This window comes from Zonotrichia albicollis, chromosome 1, assembly GCF_047830755.1.
Source record: "Zonotrichia albicollis isolate bZonAlb1 chromosome 1, bZonAlb1.hap1, whole genome shotgun sequence".
In the NCBI taxonomy this organism is placed as follows: Eukaryota; Metazoa; Chordata; class Aves; order Passeriformes; family Passerellidae; genus Zonotrichia; species Zonotrichia albicollis.
Genome location: NC_133819.1, coordinates 64,544,303 through 64,567,565, shown reverse-complemented (window position 1 = coordinate 64,567,565; position 23,263 = coordinate 64,544,303). Strand labels below are relative to the sequence as shown.

At 45.9% G+C, this 23,263-nt stretch overlaps 3 protein-coding genes across 7 annotated transcripts in view; 1 reads left to right on the top strand and 2 right to left on the bottom strand.

Moving 5' to 3' along the window:
- Positions 1-7,048, top strand: part of RANBP9 (RAN binding protein 9) — a 38,860-nt gene extending 31,812 nt beyond the window's left edge. Inside the window, exons 10-14 of one of the 4 annotated variants that reach the window (XM_074543021.1) lie at positions 813-960; positions 2,671-2,744; positions 4,854-5,002; positions 5,682-5,793; positions 6,079-7,048. In XM_074543021.1, coding sequence (XP_074399122.1) covers positions 813-960; positions 2,671-2,744; positions 4,854-5,002; positions 5,682-5,793; positions 6,079-6,209 — 614 coding nt within the window. In that variant the 3' untranslated portion in view covers positions 6,210-7,048. Of the gene's footprint in view, positions 1-812; positions 961-2,670; positions 2,793-4,850; positions 5,003-5,681; positions 5,794-6,078 lie in introns of all 4 variants that reach the window. The other 3 variants (XM_074543004.1, XM_074543013.1, XM_074542996.1) reach the window with 3 other exon arrangements.
- A 375-nt stretch (positions 7,049-7,423) lies between these two features.
- NOL7 (nucleolar protein 7) lies at positions 7,424-11,642 on the bottom strand. The gene is made up of 8 exons (XM_005481761.4): positions 11,417-11,642; positions 10,826-10,886; positions 10,647-10,711; positions 10,444-10,475; positions 9,434-9,530; positions 8,708-8,829; positions 8,558-8,635; positions 7,424-7,790 (listed from the first exon to the last, which is right to left on the bottom strand). Exons 1-8 carry the CDS (start codon positions 11,587-11,589, stop codon positions 7,717-7,719), a joined length of 702 nt encoding a protein of 233 aa, XP_005481818.1. The 5' UTR covers positions 11,590-11,642; the 3' UTR covers positions 7,424-7,716.
- Positions 11,643-11,719: 77 nt separating this feature from the next.
- Positions 11,720-21,604, bottom strand: SIRT5 (sirtuin 5). Of its 2 annotated transcripts, none has more exons than XM_005481763.4 (9): positions 21,417-21,604; positions 20,766-20,904; positions 18,564-18,697; positions 16,805-17,030; positions 15,316-15,403; positions 14,880-14,933; positions 13,605-13,728; positions 12,259-12,374; positions 11,720-11,913 (listed from the first exon to the last, which is right to left on the bottom strand). In XM_005481763.4, exons 2-9 carry the CDS (start codon positions 20,878-20,880, stop codon positions 11,838-11,840), a joined length of 933 nt encoding a protein of 310 aa, XP_005481820.2. In that variant the 5' UTR covers positions 20,881-20,904; positions 21,417-21,604; the 3' UTR covers positions 11,720-11,837. The 2 variants fall into 2 exon arrangements, with proteins under 2 accessions (XP_005481820.2, XP_005481819.2); XM_005481762.4 differs by lacking the exon at positions 21,417-21,604 and adding an exon at positions 21,143-21,410.
- Positions 21,605-23,263: the final 1,659 nt, after the last annotated feature.

Here is a 23,263-nt window from a genome sequence, read left to right as displayed (position 1 = left end):
GTGAAGAACCACTCAGATATTCTGGTTGTTCTTCAGGTGGTTGTTAGGATGTAGTGTAGAAAGTACCTGTAATTTTTGTAATTTTGAGAATCGAGGCAGGTTGATGAATGTATTACTAGAATTGATGTTTGGTATTTTGTAAATGGCAGCAGCTGCTTTCTTTATTATAAGCCCTTCCTGTGACCTGTTCCTATTTTAGAACATACTTGGGAGCTCTTGGTTTGATGGAACTGGCAATTACATGTTTGCTTCAAATTGTAGTTTTCCTGTTATATTTTAGAAGGGTCAGAAGAGATTTTAGCTAGGCATCATAATTTCACAGCATGGTGTAATTTTTTTAGCAAAGCACAATATTAACAATTAAAATAATTACATGGTGAAGGAGGTTGTATGTAAGTATAGCAACATGCAGAGTATTCAGCACTGAATTCTATTGCACATTTATCAAAAGAATTATGTGATCAGGAATTAATAATGTTTGCTTCCATTCATAATGATTACAGTGGCCTAGAAAAGATTTTCTAAAAATCTTCTACATTAGTGCAATTTTTTGGTTTTACCAGAATATTAGTACAACTGGAAAAACCTTCTTGTGTCTGTGTTCATACTTGTTAAATAATGCTTAACTTCTGCACTCTAGAAGCCTTAAGGGTTCAAATACCTGAAACATGGAGGTGAAGTACTTGAGTTTGTGTGGCAAATTTAGCATACTTGTTCCTGGTCAGTAAATGCTACACTTACTTCTTTTTTTTTTTTACAAACGTATCTGTAAGTACCACTTTATGACTACAACTGTTAAAATATCCTTGCAGGATTTGAAAGTAGTTGCAGTAATGGAGTAATATCAAATAAAGTGCATCAGTCTTACTGTCACACTAAACACACGACCACCAGCTTGAATGTACCAGAGCTGAACAACATAAATGTATCCAGATCACAGCAGGTTAACAGCTATCCCAGGTAAATAAACTTTAGATGTTTCTAAGTTGCTTTAAGGCTTCTGTTCTCCACGTGTTTGCATGGCAGGGAAGAGTTTTCAGTGGGTTTTGATGTGATGGTTTTTTTCCTCCCTAAGGACAGTTGAAACAAAGTGTAAGGAGCCAACAGCTTGTGGTAACTCTGGTTGTTTTGACAGTTCAAGCTCAATAGACCTTTTTCTCCTATTGGTGTGAAGAAATGAAGTGGACAAAAATAAATTATCTTGCTTATAGCTATGGTCAGTTTTGAAGTTCCATAGTGAAGGTTAATTACCTCTTTAAAACTTCTAAAAATTCAATTTAAGTGAAGCCACTGACACCGATTTAAGTGTGTTGCACACAGGTAATGAAAAGCTTTCCAGATACTCTCCATTTGTGGCAGTATCTGGAAAGTAAACGCAGTTGAGATGCAAATGAAGTGTGGATTCCCTTTCCCTATGTACTCCAAGACTGTTTGCCTACTCCAGTCACTGTCACGAGTGCAAATGCATTCAGTTCAGAGAATGAAAATAAATCTCTTAACCAGAGTTAGTAGGGTTCTTTATAACCAGTATGGTTAAGCTCTGGGTTGCATGGATGCAGCAGAACCCAATTTGATGTGAAATGCAACAGCACTCAGCTGCATTGTGCCAAATGGATTCCCAAAACTACCACACAGGATGTGATGATGTGGTGGTGATGACCAAAGGTATTTTAGTTGAATAGTGATAATTGGGGTAAAAAAGTAAGAGTAACAATTTACTTTTTAACTTTCCACATTTTTTGTTTGCATCAGCAGTTGCCTCTGCCAAAACGTCTGGCAGTGTCCAGGCAACTTGGAGATTTTTCAGGGGGGAAGACAGTTCCTTGGCTGTGTTCTTGCCCAGTCAGAGAGGCCTTTTGGTTTCCTTCCTCAAAGGAAGCTGAGTATCTTTGGTTGCTTAGAAGCAAGATATTAAACTTCCACATTGAATCTATTTGGTCTTGACAGAGGCTTTAGGCTGCTATTCTCCATGATGGAATAGAACAGGCCAGGATGCAACTGTCAGCAAAGCTCAGTCCCCAAAGCCACGCTGGCATTTTCTAAAAGCACTTCTGTGAGCAGAGGGTTGTGAGGAGCTGAATGCTCTGCATTTGCCACTGAGTGTCTCTTCAGTGTTCTGCTTTACTCAGCATTTACTTTGGGGTTTTCTTTTTTTGTTTTCCCTTTGTTGTTCCACAGAGTAAATAAGAGGAGAAAGCATTTTTTCCAAATAATTAGTTATCTAAATACGGTATTTTCCAAGTAGGATGTATATTGATTTAACTATGTTTTTTATGTATAAATGCTAACTATATTGGAAAGTGGGAGTAGTATATTTTCTCAATGCATTTTCTTCAACTCTGGGTATATACAATTATATAAACAATGTAAGAACTTTTTGGTCTGTATTTAGTAAGTGCTACATTCCTTACTCCTGAATAATGTGGGGGACATGTTTAAATTTTCAGCATCTGAAAACAGTATTTTACTGAAAACTATTGTTAAGGCAACCTTGAAACTTCCATGGTGCTCTGGTATCAGCAGTTGCTGTTGAAGAAACTGTGGTCTACCTTGGTAATATTTAAGAGCAGCTTTTCAGTAGCTAAGATGAGGAAATAGTGTGATGAAGTTGTAAAGATAACCTAAGTACTTAAATATGAGTAAAACTTGTATTTACTACTCTCTTTTCAGCAATGATGTAGACATGGAAACAGATCACTACTCCAATGGAGTTGCTGAGACTTCATCCAATGGCTTCCTAAATGGTAGTTCTAAACATGATCACGAAATGGAAGAATGTGACACAGAAATGGGTCTGCAGTGATATTTCTTACATTTTTATTAAGTGATGGCAACAAGGTTATGTTTTTACTTGCAATGCTTCCCAACTTGAAAATTAGGGTTACTAGTTCAAATCTTTAATTTTTGATTGTTTTGCTGTTATTAGATGTATATTCTAAAACCACTGATTTAGGTGGTGTAATATCAGTGTGAGAACAGGGGAAATGGGTAACTCATGGCTACTGAAATTAGCATTAATTTTAAAGGAAGTACCTCTGAGGAGAAACACCCGATTGTGTAGCACCCTGTGTTTGAGTTGGGAAATTGCTTCTTCCTCTTCCCATTCATGGTTCTCATGGCATCTTTGTGCTCCACAGTAAGCACAGAAATTCTAAATCTTTTATATTGAAATGCGAAGTGCTAATATTTAATGCTCAAGAGTTTTATTAGGGAAATGTAAAAATGAAAAATTAACTTTTTTTCCCATGTTTTCCACCAAAAAAAACCCCAATCTATATAGTTATAAGGTAAAAATTAACTTTGTTTTAGTTAATTTGCTTTATACTCTGCCATGGCTATTGATGTTGGTGACAAATGAGTATTTAAATCCCCTCTGCTTGCCCTTTGTGCAGCTGCAGAATTGGTACTCAAACAATTGATTTAAGCAGATGCCAGTTAATGTGTAGTTTAAATGAAATGTGCAGCTGGAGACCTTCAGAACGCAGCAGCGCGTGGAGAGCGCTGTGAGCGCTTCCCAGTTCTGGGGCTGCTGCTGATCCTGCAGCTTTGCTGGGAAATGCAGGGGCACGGCAAATGGCATTCTCCTGCAGCCCTGCAAGGAGGAATGCAAGCTGCCAGACCATTCTCCCTGCATTATGCTCTGAAACTGGATAATAACAAGACTTTATTTCTGTGACAGAAAACCCAAAACAAGTCCTTGCTCTCTTGCAGCCTTTTCTGCAGAGACTTGCAGTGACAGACAGGCAGCAGCTGCACAGGGAAGGGAGTTGTGCTTGTTTCCTGCCTTTGGAAAGTCACATCTTAGATAAGGCTGAGCTAGGGACAAACACCACTTCTTGAAGATTTGTGGGTGCTTCACCTACACTGGTTACCCCCCAACCCTACCCCCAGGCTGAGTCTGGCAGTTTTTCACTTTTTGAAATATTTATATATTCTCCTTAGTGCTATGTATTGAAGGTTAAGTAGGCGGGTATCTTCCAGAGGTGATACGCTTACATCTAAGGGGAAAAAAAAAGTAGCCAGGTAAAAATCCTGTTTTGAAAGAGTAGTCAAAAATATATCACTAAATAGCAGTGTTAAAGTCAGAAAGAAGAGTGGATTTGTAAGTGAAGAGTCTGTCAAAATGCTAATTTTAAAACTTGATTCCATTGATGAAAAAAAGACAAGGAATGGATAAATGCCTTTTTTTTAATGCAGTGCTTTAGGTGTAAATTTTTAAAAAGCAGATTTTTCAAAAGAAGCCAAGTGTTAGTTTACTATTCGTAAGCTGCATCAATATCTTTTAAAATCACTAGTATTGGGAGTATTGTATGAAACAGTAAACAAATCAGTTGTAGTGTCCTGCTTGATTACAAAAGAAGCCTGAAATAGTCAAATGATTTAAGATGTGTTCTGCAAGGAGTAAGAACAGTCTAAATGATTGTCTTGTAGCAGAGTCCATCGTGGCTGTTGAGGAAGTTCGGCATTTTTTTACACACTAGTAGTTCCCAATTTGGTGTATCTTCAGAAATGCAATGCCAAAGAATTAAAAAAGTTAGAACTGTGGGACTTTTGTTGTTTTTAAACTCCCTTAAAATTTTAGGGTAAAATCTGGTTTACCGTCTAGTTATTTAAAATTACCCCCTGCAGAAAAGAGCACGTGCTGTGACAGGCTTTGCCATTAGTGAATCCGATCTCTTAAATGTTCCGGAGGGGCAGTTCCCCGGTGTGTGGTGCAGGAGCGCGTGGGCGCTGAGGCTGACCTGCTCTCTCTGGGCAGGCAGCTGTGTTTGGCTGAAGTCAGGCTGTAGATCCATGGCTTGTTACCCTCGGCCCTGCCCGTGGTGATGATGACGATATCGTTTCTTTAGAAGTAGATTCAAGTCAATTACGACGCCAGCTCTGTGGTGGCAGCCAAGCAGCCATTGAAAGGATGATCCATTTTGGAAGAGAATTGCAAGCAATGAGCGAGCAGCTAAGAAGAGAATGTGGCAAAAACACAGTGAATAAGAAAATGCTCAAGGTATGTTTAATCTTCTTGTAAAGGTGCATAATTGTGCTGCCCAGCAGGAGCTTCCCACAGCATGTTGTGCTGGAATACTGTTCTGCCTTAAATTCTGCCATTTTTCACGTGTGTCAGAGCAGATGTTCTGGTCAGCTGTGGTGTAGCTCTTTTTTGTCTGTGCAACACATGCTCAGGGAAGATAATTTTGGGTTGTTACACAGTTAAACAGAAATCAATTTAGTGCTTTCCTTTCTCATTTGTGACCATGTAACTTGCCCTCAGGAATCGAAGTTCTGGTTTTGTCTTTTTGATCTTTTGTCAATGATAAATGAACCACAGGACAACTGGTAGAGATGCCCAAAATCTGCATGTTAATTAGTTTGCCTTGATTTGAGACTGCTCTGGAAAAGAATTCTGCCAAAGACTGCATGCAATTTTCAGTCTGTTTTATCTTAGCCCATCAGTTAGTAAAATAATGCTACCTTTTGCCTTGCTCTTGGGAAAAAACCCTAAATGGAGCAAGTTCTGTCACAATTTCTTTTGGTTTTTATATAAACCCAACTCAAACACATCTTTTTGTATTGATGGATACTGACAGTCACCTTTGTGATTCTGAATCAAAACAGTTGAACAAAATATCCCTTCTTTTCACTAGTAGCTTGTAGCTGTAGATGTAATCAAAGTCATTTTCCCACAGGATGCATTCAGTTTGCTTGCATATTCTGATCCCTGGAGCAGCCCTGTTGGAAATCAGCTTGACCCCATACAGAGAGAACCAGTGTGCTCCGTGCTCAATAGTGCAATACTAGGTAAGTATGGCCGTAAGGACAGCAGTGTTGGGTGCACTCTTCTGGGAAGAGGGATCGTTTTGGAGGGTATGTAAAATAACAGGTACTTGCCTGCTGTTGTAGTTCAGAGCAAAATTGGCCTGTTCAGTAACGGTGCTGTGCAAGGTCATGTTGTTGCTCCTACTTCGGGGCTTGCTCTAAGAGTAAACTTGCAGATGAATGATTTAAGTAGTTTAGATGTCAAGTTTTCAGTGTGTTATTATGAAATGATTCAGGTATTTTAACTGCACTGTGATTCTTTTTCAGAGACTCACAATCTGCCAAAGCAACCCCCGCTTGCCCTGGCCATGGGACAGGCGTCACAGTGTCTAGGATTGATGGCCCGGTCAGGAATCGGATCCTGCGCCTTTGCCACAGTAGAAGACTACCTACACTAGCTATGCATTCTGAAGGTCTGAAAGGCGTTGTGGCATATTCAACATGGAAAGTAGACCAGCTCTGCTGACTGGAATTTGGAATTTTAATTATGTACTAAGGACAAGTCTGTCGCTTTATGTTGCTTCCTAGTTTACAGCATGATGCAAATGATTTCTAACTTAGTGTTAGGAGATTTCCATCTTTAAACCTCTTAGACAACTAAGAGTTGAAAATATCACTGGTAACGTCAGACATCCAAATTGACAAGTACCAATCCTTTGAACGATTGTCCAAAACAAACCAAAAATCCTGCTACCTTGTGGTGGGACGGAAGAATAGAAAACATGGATGTATTAGCATGTGGGTGATGTAAACGTCAAGCAGGATGACTTGCCAACCTCCACCCCCATTGTTACATAGTTCAATCAGTGTAATTTGCAAAATGCAAATGGTTTGGATATATAGTGTTGATGGGAAGAAATGATATTTTTTAATGTGTACTGTAAAACTTGAATTACTCAGGAGCTGAGTGAATATGTTTGTTGCTACTTACAATCCCAACCTGTTGATCTTAGTAGTTTTTTGTTTTAACATGGTCTTTTCAACTTTGTTTCCTTGTTTAACTACAGACAGCTTCTGTTGTGTAGGCTCACCAGTTTAACTGTTGTATTATAACAGTATTACATGTCAACACAGTGTGGTTATGACCTATTTATATAAAAACCAAATATTTAGTCAATTTACAGTCTTAATTTAATCTTTGTACACCTTGCATTTTTAAAAGTGCTTAAATAGTACTATATCGCAATAAAATGTAGTGATATCATAATTAACCAGCCATTAAAAACTTACGTCTACATCCTCGGTAGCATGGACGTGTATGCTACATTGTCTTGTTCTAGAGCTCCACCCTAGAACAGCAGTTCTTGTGGAGACCTCTGAGGGGAGCTGCCACCTCCCCGAGGAGCTGGGCTGGTCCAGGTGAAAGGTTTTGCTGTGTTCTTGCCACACAGTGATCTAGCTAACAGTGCAGGAAGCTTACTCAGGCCTCCCTGCAGATGGGGAAAATCCCTTACTGCTGGAAAGAAATCCTGAGGCTGGAGAGAAGTGTCCTGCTGTGGGAGCTGATGTAGTGATTCTGCTGTTAGGGTACAGCCTTTCCTTAGAGACACATGTCACTGAGGCAGCAGGAGTGACTGCCTGCTGTAAGAAATGCGGCATCCACAACAACAGGTACAACATTGCTGATGTTTATTCTCTGCAAAGGCATTGCCTCACGGAGGCAGCTCAGCAAGCCTGGTCCTAGCACCAGCTGTTCTACAACACTGGCCTGGCTGCTCTGTAACTTCCCCAGGAAATTCTGAAGGGGGAGAGGAGAGTACAGGGAAGTTCCATCAGGCTCAGCTCAGTGCCTTCTGCTGGCTGGAGCTGAAAGCAAAGTGATGATGAAGTGGGAAAAACACCTGTGTTGTGTTGAGATCAACTGTCACTAAAAGTCCTTAGCAGCATCTTCTCAAAAAGCTATCTTCAGACTCCACTTCTGATATGTGCTGCCAGCCAGCGTTGCTTAAACCTTGCTGCTTTTTCCTTTTTATCTTGCCCTTAAAAAAAAAAAAAAAAAAAAGCTGTTAGTTACCATTTTTCTTAGCGCCCATGTGCTGGAGAAGCAGCAATCCCTTGGCAGCTGCAGCATTTCAGAGCAGAACAACCTCAAACACTGATAAACTTCCTACAGTATTTTATGTGCTCCAGGTGCATTTCACTGGCCAGGAGCAGCAGTTTGCACCAGCCTCCTTAGGAGGGTGGGGGGAATACAGTGGAGCTTGCAGTGATGGAGCACAGATGGAAAGCAGGCCCTGCTAGCTAAGGACCAGATACTTTTCCCTCTTGTGTTCGTGACCCTCACAGAATGTGTGGGTGTGAAGCTGTCCCTGTCCATTATGGAAATGAGGAGAAATGGGTGCTATTCCCCTCTGCTCACATCGAGGTTCTGGGATCTTGGTATCTTTTAAGTCTGAGATACATCTAAAACGCCTTCCAACAGCTCAGAGAGTGGAGGCTGAAACAACAGCTCTTTAAGTATTTATTTCACTGAGCAGCCCTGGCTGTAATACAAGAGCTGTTTCTTAGCATACCAAAAATGAGGTAATTTTTTTTCAAATTGTGTCTCATACACCACCCCTGGGGGGGTGTGCCTGTGACACCTGCTGAGACTGCAGTGCTCTGCTGCCCTTCCCTTACTCTCCAGGTGCTTGGAGCTAGAGGATCAGAAGCCAGGATCCTCTAGCACGGAAACCCTGCTTTTATTCATGTCTACTTTTAGCCACATATGCAGAAAACAGTACCTACTCTGACTTTCTATACTCACCCCAAGACTTGTCCACAAACTGAACAGCAGCTTTTTTGACAGGGGCTCTCTTGTTTGCAAGGGAGAAAAATTCATTTGCTGCAATGGAGACAAGTGTTAATAGCCAAGTTCAAGACAGACAAGGCTCCACCCAAGAGCAGCAGTGCTTACCTGGTACCCGGTTGGTGTGTGGCCCGTAGAGCTGAGCATTTAGGAAGTCTTTGGCCAGCTGCTGGTGGAGGCCTGTGGCACTGTGGTCCTTCAGGCACACAGCCACATAGTTCCTTTTTGTCCTAGTCAAAGAGAGATGTAAACCTCTGAAGCGTGGTTACAGGATCCAGAACAACACACACTGCTGTCAAGCTTTGCTACTCGAGCACAGCAGCAGCCAGTGATGGTTTGTGATACTCAGATGAGCTTTGTGGCAGTATTAAAAAATAAAAAGCTGGACCAATACTCTCAAGCTGTTGTCCTATGCCTTTGTGTGCCCTGAGTAGTTTCCTTGGGCGTCCTGAGCTCCTCCTACCAGAAGCTAGGGCAATTCCTCTCTAGTGCCATCAGTGACAATGAAATAAAGAGCAGAGAGAAAAACAGATTGAAATGCAGGAATGTGGTGCTCAACCAGCTCCCAACACAATGTGTACTGCTGTGCTTATGACTGCCCAGCCATCTCATAGCAGTTACATATATGTAATATGCAAAAATTATTTCTATCTTATATATATATATGTATGCACACATATATAAGTATGCTAAACCAGAAGATATTAAAGGCACTTCTAGCACATAAATATGCTTTCAGTCAGACAAAGGATGGGGGAACATGAAGTGCAGAAGAGGGTACAGCCATACAGAACAGACCTTCCCACACCAGGCAAAATCATCTCCTCCTCCTACCTGGCACCCTTCCTCCTCTTGCCTTTCTTCTCCTGCACTTCAGCTTGACCTTGCTCCAGCTCTACAGCCTCAGCTTCAAGTTCTTCATCTAGAGTAACTTGTAAACGAAATTTCCCAAAGGTTACAAATCAAAACCAGTCAGTGAAACGGAAACAGGACTTAAAACAAGCAGCATTTTTCAGAAGCACTGACTAGGATGAACAGCTGTAAGAGGGAGGGAAAAATATGCTGAGGGGAGCAACCCAAAGTACTGCTAGCCAGCTTCCCTCAGCATCAACAAAATGGGATTCGTCACTGGACAAAAATTCAATGCAACACAACAGCTGTGGGTAACCCATAAAGGGAAATCCAACTCTGGCTTCAGTCTTGCTTCATTCCCAGCTCATTTCTTTGTTATGTCAATACAACAGATCTTTTTTAAATAAAATCAAGAAAAAGTAGCAGTTACACCATACAACAGCATGTGAGGGCTGGATGAGAGAACTGTTTAAATAAAAGATTTTTTCTAAGTACTTCAAAGCACAGATGAAGCAAAAACAGCAGTTGTAAACACTCTAGACTCTTGATTTTGTAATTCTGAGTTTGAAAAGAGTTACTTAATATCCTACAGATGCTATTGAACTGTAGTTTGATATATAAAGTATAGAGGCAATTTAACAACTCTACCCAGGAACAGCCTCTATAACTTAAATGAAGATTAAATATTAATCCACCTTTAGTAAACCTTGCTTTTTCTGCTGTAACACCTGCCCATGATTTCCTTAAACACTTCAGGCTATTTAACTGAAACCACTGCACAGCAAGTGATTTCTGTAAAAGGTGTAAGAATTAGATTGAATCTAACTTTGTATTTTTCCTCAGACATTTCTTTTCCTGGGGAAAAGAATCTGTGCAGTGTGCTCATGATTAAGACTTGGAGAAGGTGTCTTCACCAGAGCTCCCCCTTGGAGCTCTGGCACGGGAATGAACTCCTGACGTACCAGGAGTTAGCGAAGTGAGCTGTAACATACCTGGGTCATCTGCCACAGCCTGCTCAGCCGGCCTGGGGAGCAAAGGGAAGGCAACAGGTTACTCTTCAATTCACACTCCCTTCCTTTACTAAAGCCGTGAAACCCCCATTTCCAGTACGGTCTCCCAGAAGGGCTGCCCCAGGGGTGGGAGATCCGGAGAGGGGGATCCCAACAGCCACCGCTGCCTCCCCTCATCCCCTCACCGTGTGGACACATCCTGCAGCTCCTGCAGCTCCTGCAGCACGGCCTCGGGCAGCAGCCTGCGCTTCTGCGGGGGAGAGAGAGAGCGGGGAGTCAGGCGGGCACGGACACGGCCGGCACGCACACACACACAGAGACAGACACACACACAGAGACAGACAGCCGGGGCATAGCGCGGTACCTTCTGCTCCGCGAACAGCTCCTGGTGCCGCCGCCGCTTCTCCTTCTGCAGCTCCCGGTGCCTGCGGGAAGGCGGGAGCCACCGTCAGCATTTCATGGTGGGAGAGGGGGGATTACGGGCGGGGCAAAGGGGGTGAACGAGGGCTTGGAGGGGCTTGGAAGGGCAAAGGAGGTGACGACGGGCAAGTGGGGGGATAAGGGATAGGAAAAGTGAAAAAGTGAAAGGGGCTTAGAGGGGTGAAGGGGGGGAAAGGGTTACGGGCGGGATAAGGAAGGAGAAGAGGCCAGGGAGGCCTAAGAGGGGTGGTGGGGTAAAGAAGGGAGGTTAAGGACACTACAAGGGTACATAAGCAGAGATAAGGGAGGGAATAAGGGGAGGATAAGAGAGGGAAAGAGGCGTGTACGGCGGTAAAAAGGGGTCTAAGAGGGTAAGAGGGGTGGAGGTGGGGATTAGAGAGGTAAGCGAGGGGTTAAGGCGGCGGTAAGAGGGGTGAAAGGGGAGATGAGCGGGGCCAGGCGGAGGGGGTAAGAGGAGGGAAGCGCTGGTGTGGGAGCCGCCGTTCCGGAGCAGGAGGCCCCGGCGTGTCCGCACCTCCGCGCCGCCTCTCCCACGAGCTTCCGCTCGGCCTCGGCCGCCTCCCTCGCCACGCCGAAGGGCACCTCCTCCGGAGCCTCGTCCTCCGAGGAGGAGGCCGGGCTGGGCAGCGCGGCGGGAGCCCCGCGCTTGCCCGCGGCCGCCGCCTTCGCCTTCTGCCGGCGCGCCATGGCCGCGGCCCCTGCGCCGCCCGCCCCGGAAGCGCTCCCGCCTTCCGCCGGGGAATGCCGAGCGCCGGGACACCCACCCAGCCCCGCCCCGCCCGCGGGATGCGCGCACACACAATACAGGACACGGGAGGACAGTACAGGACCCTGCCCCGCCTTTATTGCCGTGGGACGAGTCCCGCCGCCGCCTCCGGCCCGCCCGCCCCGGCACTCCGGGGGTGATCCCAGGGCTCAGGAGATGATCCCAGGGCTCAGGAGATGATCTCCGTCTCGTGTCGCGCCAGCGCCGGCGGCAGCGTGGTCCCGCAGGGGCCCGGGAAGTGGAACCTGGAAGGAAGCGGCAGGTTTAGGGCGCGGGCAGACACCGGCGCATCCCGCTGCTTGACCTGGCGGGGGCACGGCAGGGACGGAGGAAAGACGAGGAGGAGAGAGGAGTTTAGGCCTTGTGGGGCGTAGGGACAGACTTCAGCCTCACCCTTTAAATAACACGGTTTGTGTCTTAGATGAAAATTCCACCATGGAAGAAGAATCCTCTTTTCTTACTTTTTAACAGAAACTCAATATTTCATAAGGCGGGGGGCAAACTAGACCGTATTTGTCTAACCCAGCGTTTTGGCAGCTGGACCAGGGGCAGGAAGGAGGGGACTGAAGGCGTTCCCTGAGCTGCGTTACCTGAACTTGTCGGTGGCTGGAGTGGTTTCCATATTGAACTCGGCGACCGGGACTCCTCTGGCCGAGACCTGCGGGGCGAACATGGCCGCAGGATACACCACGGACGAGGTCCCGACCTGCGGGCAGTGGGACAGGAGGCACAAGAGTGGCAGGACAGCACTCAAGCAGACCAAACCAACCCAGCCCCGAGGTGACGGCCCTTCTCACAACTGTACATGCACTGAAGCCTACTAGATGCCTTCAGAAATTAAACCGAATCAGTATCTGATCAGTGTCACTGCACATGTAACTATTTAACTTAGCACAGCAATCAGGAATTGTTTCTCTGATGCAGCCTAAAGAAACCCATTTGTGACTGTAGATGGAAAAAAATCCCAGAAACAAAATGACACACTTTGTCTTCAAGGAAAAATAACAACCCAATGAAGCTTTCCTTCTGTTACTTTAGGTCATTCTGCAAACGGAAGACAGTCTAAGCAAGTGTTTTGGTTAGGGATCTGGAATGTACACGGCCTGTAAACCACCTTGCAAAAAAGCAGCACATTATAACTTAGTTCCTTTTCAAATTGAGCATCAAAATAATTGTATTTTTTACTGTTTGAGAAATTAGAATGGCAGAACAGTTTGGATTGGAAGAGACCTTAAAGATCATCTAGTTCCAACCCCTCTGCCGTGGGCAGGGACACCTTCTACTAGCTCAGGTTGCTGAGAGCCCCATCCAACCTGGCCTTGAACACTTCCAGGGATGGGGCACCCACAGCTTCTCTGGGCAACCTGTGCCAGTGCCTCACCGCCCTCACAGTAAAGAATGTCTCCCCATATGTAATCTAAAGCCACTCTCTTTCAGTTAAAAGCCATCATCCCTTGTTCCTGATGAAGCCTCCTTGCAAGCCTCTTTCAGTACTGGAAGGCCACTCCAAGGTCTCCCAAAAGCCTTCCCTTCTCCGGGCTGAGCAGCCCCACTCTCTCAAGCCTCTCCACAGGGAAGGTGCTCCAGTGCCCTTATCAACTTTGTGGCTCTCCTCTGGACTTGCTCTAACAGTTCCATGTCCTTCTGCTGGGGGCACCAGAAGTGGGGTCTCACTAGAGCAGAGTAGAGGGGAAGTAAAATTCAGCAGCCAAACATTGTCTAATCTCTAACCCCTGTGTACTTGACTTCTGAGTAGTCTGTGTACGTTTTCAAACAGAAAGGTCTTTTAATGTTTTGCACTGACACTAGAGAAGCCCTCTGGGGCTTTCAGTTCCCTCAGGGAAGCTCAGATGCATCTGCTTTGCCCAGGAGTTGCCACGTCCCTAGTGTGGCCTCCCTGGCGGTTCAGAGGACAGGTAAGGAAAGCGCCACTCACAACCAAGCAGAGGTCACAAATATCCAGCTCCTTCTCCACCGCCGTGAGCACGCCGGGATCCAGGGCTTCCCCAAACCACACCACGTGGGGCCGCAGGAGCCCCTTGCAGCCGTCCTCCTCGCACCTGCTCACACACCACACAGGGACACGTCAGCAGCTCGCATTCTCCCCTGGGCAGTCTTAGCTGCCATCATCCTCTCTCCTCCTTCACAGCCCTCCCCACACCCTCCTCTACCACGTGCTGGACAGAAGGCAGATCATTCCATGCTACACACATACTGGAAATACACATGGTACTGCATGATCACAAGGAAGGGGGTGCTGAAAAGTTGTTCAGTACAGATACTTAATTGTGTCTTCCCCTTACTCAGCTCTGGAAATGCATGAAAGTTAAAACTCAGCCTCCATCAGCTTTAACAAACTAGCTGACAGGGTTCTAAGGAGAAAATGACCCAAAAGACAGAAGCATCTTGTTAGCCTCTTTTTCCTTAGGAATCAGATGAAAAATATGGTGGCTTTTTCCATCTGCAACTAGCTAAGGCAAAGCTTCAGGCAACATAAAAAAGCATTGTGGCACATTCTGTGCCTGTGAGGGGACCCCACCATGGTATTCCAGAAAAACAGAGGGTAACACCTGCAAAGTAACAAAACATTTACTGCTGTAGCACTCACTTTCTTGCTGCCATTGTCCTACTACTTCACTTACTACAAGCCCCAGGAATTTGGCCACATTTCATCTTGGTGCTCAGGTACACAAACATGTGATGCCTTTATGACCATGATAACTTCTACATGCTCCTTTGTCTGATGCCCCTGTAACTTTAGACTCAGTTTCCTGGGGCAGAGTTCCAGAGTTGTTCTCATCCTATTGCAGGGGTTCCATACTGTTGTCTCCTATCGCAAAAGTTTCATACCTTCTTGGTGTTTCTCATGAGTAGCTCCTCAGAGTACTGACTCTTTGTTCTTCACAAAGCAGCCAACTGACTCCAGTTTTCAACCACCCCACTCTTTTACAGCACTCTTCTTCTCATTGGTTACAGCTGTGGCCTGTTAAAGTCAGGCCTGTTCCTAATCTTTGATAATTGGCCCAGCTGCAACTCCTTAGGGGTAAGATTACTTTCTACACAATCTTTATTTTCTTACATTCTGTCCCCCTGCACAGAGTTCTTTGTCTCCTGTGGAATGTCCTTCCAAAACAACATGAACAGTAACATGAAGCTTTGAGATGCACAAAGCATGAAGAGGTAACAGCCCAACAAAGTGGTCCATACGTACTGAGGAAGGTCTTCAACTGGAATGGCAGCATCTTCTGTGTCAGAATCTGGAGCCCTGTAGTCACAAAATGGAAACACATGTTCAGTACAAAAGGTATTTTATAGATTAATAAAAACTTAACATTCTCTAAAAACCTTCATATTCTCTAAAGCACACCCTCCAATCAAAGAATCTGCAACTTCAGCCAACTTGAACGCCTACTACAATCCTAAAATACCATACGTGAAGCAGGCAGGAATTTGTCCAGAAGTATCCTGAAGCTGAGCAACTTTAATAAGCTGGCCAAAACTGTCAAAGGCACAACAACTATTTATGTAATTATCTAAAGGTCTGGTGAAATGTAAAGGGAAAAAAGTCCTAAAAAATCTTTGAGTATATGCCTGGCCCATCCCCCTGCTCACTTCCTTTTTTGGTGGTGAAAGAAAAAAAGGATTACCCCTTCCCAGCCAGTGCAGGGCAGATCGGGCTCTTGTAATTCTCAGCTACATTTCCACAGCTGGTGCACCGAGTTTTAAATAAACTACCTGGAACACACAAAGAGGAAACATCAGGGATGAAGCAGTGGCTCTGAGGTGTGGCTGTGCAGGCAAGTGGTTGTGTTTATCCTGGGCAGCTGCTCTTTACAGACCTTGAAGGCTGTGCCTTGCAGGTAACTTACAACAGGAATGCAACAGCAAAGACAGTCCCACTGTGCCACCTTGTTCTGCCTCAGGACATGAGGAATACACAGTCCCATAACATATTTTGCAGGAAAATCATAATTTAAAATATCACTGAGGGAGATGATTTCTGTTTATTGCTTTTCCTCTTCCATCAGAAACATTTTCTTAAAAAAATAAAATATGCTGGTCAACACCATTTTGTTTGATGCAAAACTCCACCCCCAAAACTTCTGTAGCATTACTAACATGCTGTTGAGATGTGTAATATAGCCAAGAGCTAAAAACTGTGTCCATTTCGTAAGGAATACAAATAACCAAAATTAAACTCTTGTCAAGACTTCATTGGGTCCACAGCTGCTAAACAGCTTGTGCAGGTTTCCTGTGTCCAAAGCACAAAAGTGGTGGTGGGAAATCCCATTTACACCTTTAGTGATGCTTGAGTTAAAAAGCATCACATGACTGGAGGACCAGGATGGGTCTTTGTCCTGGGAGACTTCTACCCTGTGGCAGGGCCTGAGAAGTGAAAAAACGAGTGGGGTCACCTCCAGGGATGGAGAAGGGCTTCCACACCCTCTTCCTCTCCACACCTGTACACTTCCTCAGATCCCAAACCCCCGCTGACCCCCAGGGTGCTGCACCTGCCATGTGCTCCTCTGGCACCTTGTGGGAGTAAGGAATGCCACTGACTACAGGGAAGAGAGGGGGAGGGCCACTGGCTGCAGGAAAGAAAGGTAAGGGAATCTCAATTGTTTCCAGTCCCTTTGTCCTCCTGTAGCCAAGAAGTGCACAAGTGAGAACAGGACAGAGGGAAAACACCTGGTGAGGGCTGGTGAGGCCAGGCTTGCCAATACACCATTTACTGGTGGCAGTCGGACACCACCCCTACCACACAGTGGAATCCTTGAGGATTCTTTTCCCCTTTCCTAAGTGAAACCAGCCAGGTGTCACAGCCACATGAATTTAAGTGGATCTGCGGAAAACTGTGCAAGCAAGAAGGGAAAACCATTTCCCGTGTACTGTCAGAATCCAATAAAAACAGAAAGATGAGATTCTGTGATCCTAAAGGTGAGGAATAAAGAGAGGCTACAAAGTACCTGAAACAACTTCCAAAGGAGAACAGGGTGTTGTTGTAAATAACTTTATGCAAATTATGTAATTTTAAAGACAAAAATCTTTCCTCTCTGTACTTATCCCATTTTCCCTTCTTCCCACTCCCCACCCCAGGTTTCCTGGCCTGTGGCAGACATGTGAGCCAGCTCCTACCGTGGATTTCTAAGAGGTGCTTGGTGCCTGCCTTCCTGTGCAGCTCATCAATGTTCTGCGTGATGACCACAACACTCCTTCCTTGCTTGCTGAGACGCTTCTCGCACTCTGCGATGGCAACATGGGCTGGATTGGGATGTTTGCTCAGCATCACCTCCCGCCGGTAGTGGTAGAATTCCCACACACGGGAAGGGTTTCGCGCAAAAGCCCCTGGAGTAGCCAGCTCCTGCAAAAGATGTAACAGGTCATTCTACTATGAAAGAAGAATCCCTTCCCCAGATGAAGCTTGCTGCATCTCTGCCACTTATACTGCTGCATTTCTACACCTCTGCATTTATACTGCCTGCATCACAAGGTCATCAAAAAGCAGATTATCTATAACCAAATGCAGTTGATAAGAATATTGTTCCACAGCCCTTACAGGGGGGACAAGTCAAAGCGTCAGATCAAAAGAGGAAATAACTTACAACAATCGTGTGGTACGTGGGCTTACACTACACTCCAACCATCCTCTGTGCTGCCCTACCAAACTACTAGGAGCTTAGCACAAAGCAAGATGAGATATTCCAGTGCACATCCTTTTTTTGGCAACCACAACTCTTTTCCACAGCATCCATAAAACTCAGCATCAAGTAAATGTATTTCCTTTGCTACGAATTTCTTTTCTGCTTTAAGTGTAACACAAGCCAAATTACATCCATTATCAAAACCAAAGTCTAATGTCTTGTATTTTGTGTGCAGGTAAAATTGAAGCTGCTTTTCACAATAACTTTAATTTTGGCTTCTCTTTCTCAAAAACAAGGTGCAGCTCAGTCCAGCACCTCAGTGCACAATTCCACTGACAGAGAAACTGAATGCAAGTTTCTGATGCAGCAGGACCAAACATTTATACACACACATGCTTTATCTGAATTGATGGTCACTGAAAGCAAAAAACCTCATCTTTAGATTCAAACCAGTTTCAAAAACTCATGTCTCTGACACATTTTTAGCTTCATCAGATCTTTCAGGAGTGCTGTAATTAAAAGCCACAAAGAAAGCAGGTGTGATTGCAGCATTTGGGGTAGCAGGTACTGACAGTAGAACAGCTGCTGAAACACCTGCAGCACCAGCAGGATGAGACTCGTGAGGCCCCCACAGAGCTCACATTGTTGGTGCCTTCAGCTGTACTCCCAGTGTCTGCTCCCACCTCCTCTCCCACCCCTTTGGCAGGCAAGACCATTCCTGGCAAAATCCCAGTGCTGGCAAGATCATTCCAGCAGGAGAGACAGCCTGTGGGAGAATTAAAGAACCTGCCCCAAAATAAAACAAGTCTAAAGCATTTTCAAAGGGTGTTATGAGACACCAAGATTAAAAGAAAACAACCAGTCTCTATTGTCAGTTCTTCCTTTGGTATTTTGGTTTGTTTTAAACGCTAAAGAGTTTAAAACAGGAAAGGCCCCACATGGTAGGAAAACAGTGAGGGTGTCAAAAGATGAGCAAACAGCTGAACTGCAGGAAAACAAGGATGGCAGAAAGACCCAGAGCTGCCTGCAAGAATGTTGTATTTCCCAAGCAAATGATAAACCGAAGGACAGGAGCAGATCCCCAAGGGCACGGAGAAGAGCTGCAGAGACAGCTGCTGCAGGAAGAGCTCTGTCCCTGCTGCACTGCCATGGGAGACCTTCCACCTTTTCCTCCAGCTGTTCCTGACGCTCCATGCTCACCTGTGTGACGGACACAGAGGCACAGCTGTGCAGGCATGGCCATCAGCACCTACCTGGGCTTGCCACTTTCTCCAGAAGCCTCCAGCCCCTCTGAAGGTGGGCACGCCGCTCTCGGCGCTGACCCCGGCTCCGGTGATGATGGCGATGTGCTTGGCCTTGGCAAACACCTCTCGGAAATCAGCCATGTCTGTGCCAGGGCAGGGAAACAAGGAGCTGTTCAGGCACTCACACCCTGCCCTCAGAGGCCACATTTACACATCAAGACATGGCTTCCATACACACCTGCCATGACTTCAATTTCGGAACACCTACTGGCTCCTGAGCTTCTTGTATGTTGGAATTTAAAGGGCAGTTCCTGGAGATCCTCAAAATAAGTGTCTGAGCAGGCTCAGTAGGGCAACATGTGCCAAATGTGATTATAATCAAAACTGGAAAGGCAGAGCCTTTAACTAAAACCCCACACTGGATGCTACCCCAATAACAACTGTTGGCACCACCACCCAGGAACAGTTTGCTTTTTGTTACTTAATTTTGCTAATTGTTACTTAAGAGCCTGAGATGAAAAAAAAAAAAACATTTGTTTTGCTGTTGATTTTGTTTGGATTTTTCCCCACAAAGTATCACCTTCAAAATTAAGGTAATTTGGGAAAATGTGCTTTCTTTTGAGGCATTTTTCCTGTTTTCTAAGTTTGCAGCTGTATTTTATATTTTTAAATGTGTTATTCCCACCATTTTTCCCTGCATGGTAGTTTGGGAAAAAGATGGAAAATTTCCTTTGCCTTTTTATGTGAGCCAAGACAAGATTAAACAGGAACAGGTTAGCTACAGACAGATAAAAAAAAATTTCTTGCAGTTTACCTCAGATATGATTTTTAAAGCAACACAGGTTAGAATGACAAAATGGCTGAGGTGGGAACAGACCTCTGGAGATTGTTTTGTTCAACCCCCTCTGCTTAAGCAGGATCAGGCAGAGCCCTGGACTGTGTCCTGTGGGGTGGCTTTTGATGTCTCCATGGATAGAGACTCCATAACCTTCCTGCACAACTCAGTCATTGTCTGACCACCCTCACAGCTGACAAACACCATGGGGTGCTTTTATGCATTGAGAAGATGCCCTGGAGCCTTCATTGCCACAAGGGCTCATCACTGGCTTAAGGGCAATGTGGTGCCCACTGGATCACCAGGGACATTCCTGCCCAGCTGGTCACTCCAGCCTGTCCTAGTGCCTGGGGCTATTTATTCCCAGGGGCTGGACCCTCTGGAGTATCAACCACTCCTCCCAGCTTCATATTATATGGAAGCTTGCCAAGGATACACTCTGGTCCACTGTCCATTAATGAAGGTGTTAAACAACACTGGCCTAGGTACAGGCTCCTACGGTATCCCATGAGTGAGCAGCCTCCAGCTGAACTTTGAGCTGCTCACCACAACCCTAATCCCCACAATTTACCAGGTGATCTTTCAAATAAAAACCAAAATTACCCCCTCCCTGCCCCCACACATAGAAAAGCCCACCCAAAGGCAGGTAAGTTCCTGTTGGGGAGGAAGAGCCACTGAGAGGTCCCAGGAGCCACAGCATAGAGCCACAGGACTGGGCAGAGAACGCTGCAGTTCTGATGCCCCAACTGCTGCTGCAAACCAAACCTCACAAGCCCTGAATGTGTAAAGCTCAGGCCAAAAGCCCTCCCAGCCAGGTCTCTGGCAGCAGCCAAACGCTGATGCTCAAGGCAGCAGAAAAAGCAAGTTTGCCTCAGCTACCCAACATCAGGGGGTTGCTATAGTACCTGTGTGCAGTTTTCAAGTTAAGGCACATTCTCAAATTGAAAAACAAAACCAGAATACCCCCAAACAGGTGCAAAGAGGTCAGCCTTAACTGCTAGCCTGAACAGGGCTCCTGAACTGCTACAAATGCTCAAGGCCCAGTTTTATATAAAGAAATGAGGAATTAGTGTTATTACTCATTAGCATTATGAAAGGGAAATGCAATTAACCATTGCATACTTATGTGCATAGACTATAAACATTAAAAACGTGTTTATGTTGTAACCATGCTGACTGCAAGGGTTTTTGGAACTCTACAGAAAATGGACACAGAAAGGTAATTTTACTATTCTGGGGGACAAATAAAGCAACTTCACACTGTTTTAAACATTTTTAAGTAAGCCATGGATTTCACCTAGCACATAAAACCTAGCACTTCAATTCCACCTTAAAAACCTGTCCGGGGTGCTAAAGCAAACAAATACACGTCTTACTTGAACTGGGACGGGCCATTTCCAAGCAAAACTTCTGTTTCTTTGAAGACGAGGCCTTAAGTCCACAATGCACTTGGGAAACCAACCTTCTAACGGTAGATTGAAAGAGACACATCAGGATCCCTCGGAAGTGTTTCACCTGGGGAGAAATAAATCAAATACCAGCGGCCCAGCCAGGGTGCGTATTTCTGCCACCTTCCCGTCAGGGGCTCTCCCTAAAGAACCAGGCGCGAGCGTTCCTCACGGCTTCCTCCTGCACCTGCAGAACACAGAATCACCCCAGCCCGAGACCCTGGGGCCAGGATCACCGCTTTTGTTCAGAACCGGGGAGATCAGCCCCGCTCCAGAGCGGCGCTTTCGGCCGACACTCAACTTACGCGACGCTCCCGAACTGCGCTGCTAACCCGAGGCAGCTCCCAGGACCACCGGCATTCTAAGAAGAAGGGGGAAAAGCAAGGGACGGAGCCTCGGCGGGCTGCGAGCCTACGTGCATCTGCCGGCCCGCAGAAGGGCGAAGGGGACAGCGCGGGCAGGCGGAGCCTCGGCGAGGGGGAGGCGGCGAGCGCCGGGCCCTCAGGTCGGGGCTCCGCCCGCCGGGCCCTCACGCCGGCCCCGGGACCTCAAGTTCGCGGCCCGCCCGCTGCGACTCACCCCGGGCGGCGGCGGCTGAGGCCGAGCCCGAGGCGTGCGGTGCCGCACGTCCCGCCCCGCGCTGCGCCGCTCCGCCCTCCCGCGGGGAAGGGCCGCGGGGTTAAGGCGGCATGGAGGCGTGGATGGATGCACGGGAGGCAGCCGCGAGCCGCTTCCCGGCGCTGCGCTGTCCCTGCGCCCTGTGGAGCGCGCACGTATCAGCTGGAATGAGACGCAAGTAGGTCAGGAAAGCTGGATGGCTTTCCAGCGTCATCCCTCTCTGCGGTCCACCCTCGGGCGTTCGCAGTTTACGCCTTCACGGATGAAAACTCCGCTGCACTTGGACAGCACACTTTTTTTTTTTCTTTAATGAGGAACGCTGTTTTTAGCGTTCCTCATTAAGGAAAAAATGTTCACATGTTATGTTTTGCTGCATAAAGAAGGCAGCGCCTGCTCTCATCCAGCCGCCTCCTCTCCGCTCTTCCCCAACAACCGTAAATCATTACGGTCCTTTTCAGTCAAAGGTTTTGACACATATTCCCCCCTCCCTTTGGATTCTGTAAATTACCTGCTAAGCAGGTGAAGAAGCCCCCAAAACATGCACCCAAAGAGGGGAAAGGCTGAAAGACAAGTCCCACCGTGCTCTTTCAAATCCACCAGCAGCCTGTCCAGCCCCGGGGCAGCTCCTGTCTCCCTCTCCTGTAGGCACAGAGGAGTTACCTGAGCGGGTTCGCCTGAGGGCAGGGCACAGCCAGAGCTGCTCCCAGAGATGGCAGCCGAGCTTTCCCTCGCTGCCCTGCTCCATGGCACTTGTTATTGTTTAGAGCACTCCGTACTCTGCCTCCAGCTGCAAACTCGAAGGAAGCCTTTGGTGCGGGAATGTTGTCGTTAGTCAGTGGTGCTAGCTAAACGCTTGTGCTGGTGCTTGCTGGGCTGTCACAGCTGTTCCCTGAGCACTCCGTGTCTCCGTAAAGGCAAGCGTGCTCGAAAAACAGCACATCATACACTCAGAAAACAAGGTGAAGGCCAGCGTCATCTTACTTAGCATTCTAATGACCCTGACGTCAAAATCCATTAATTCTGTGCAGATTGGGAAAACAAACAGGATGGCAGGTTTGTTGAATGAGGGACAGGCTCTGCATAATGTTCTTCAGTATCATGACTGGTGTTTGGTTTTTTGAAAACTGAGATCTTGCTACAGACTGTACACTATGCTTACTAGGCAGCTGCTAGTTAAAATTAAAAAGAAAAAAAAGCAATTCACAGTTGCACTATCACCACAATTTTCTTCCACTTGGAATCCAAAGTTCAAGACAGCAAAATCCTAGTTTAACATTGCTAACAGGAAAAAAACCAGTTCTGTTTATGTACTAGAGTTTTGAGGAGTGCATCAACCAAAGAGCTTTCGTCTTCCTATCACATCATTGCACCAGTTAGCTGTGCTCTTTCTAACTTTACACCAGCCCAGGGCAGGGCATGTTAATGTGCAAAGTTTGCAAAAGTACAGATCTTTTAATAGCAGCAGAACTCACAATGGCATAGGTTATGTGAAATGGGTACAGAAGGACACAAGGTTGGCTTGCTTTGGTCTCTTTGGCATATACAGATTGCCTACTCCAAGAGCACAATTATCCCAGTGTTTCTGAAGCAATCAATCGTGCATTCTGTATTCTCAGCGGTCTGAAACAATGAAGAGCCCAGCTGATGCTGGCTGATGCTAACCTGGTGTAACTACTGAATGTATGCCATAAGAAAATGGCCACACATTTTCAAAATTGTTTGTACTGGTCCTGGACAAATATGTTAATGCCAATGTGTAAGTAGATTTCCTAAAATGTTTGTAAAAAAATTAAAGTAACATCTAAACT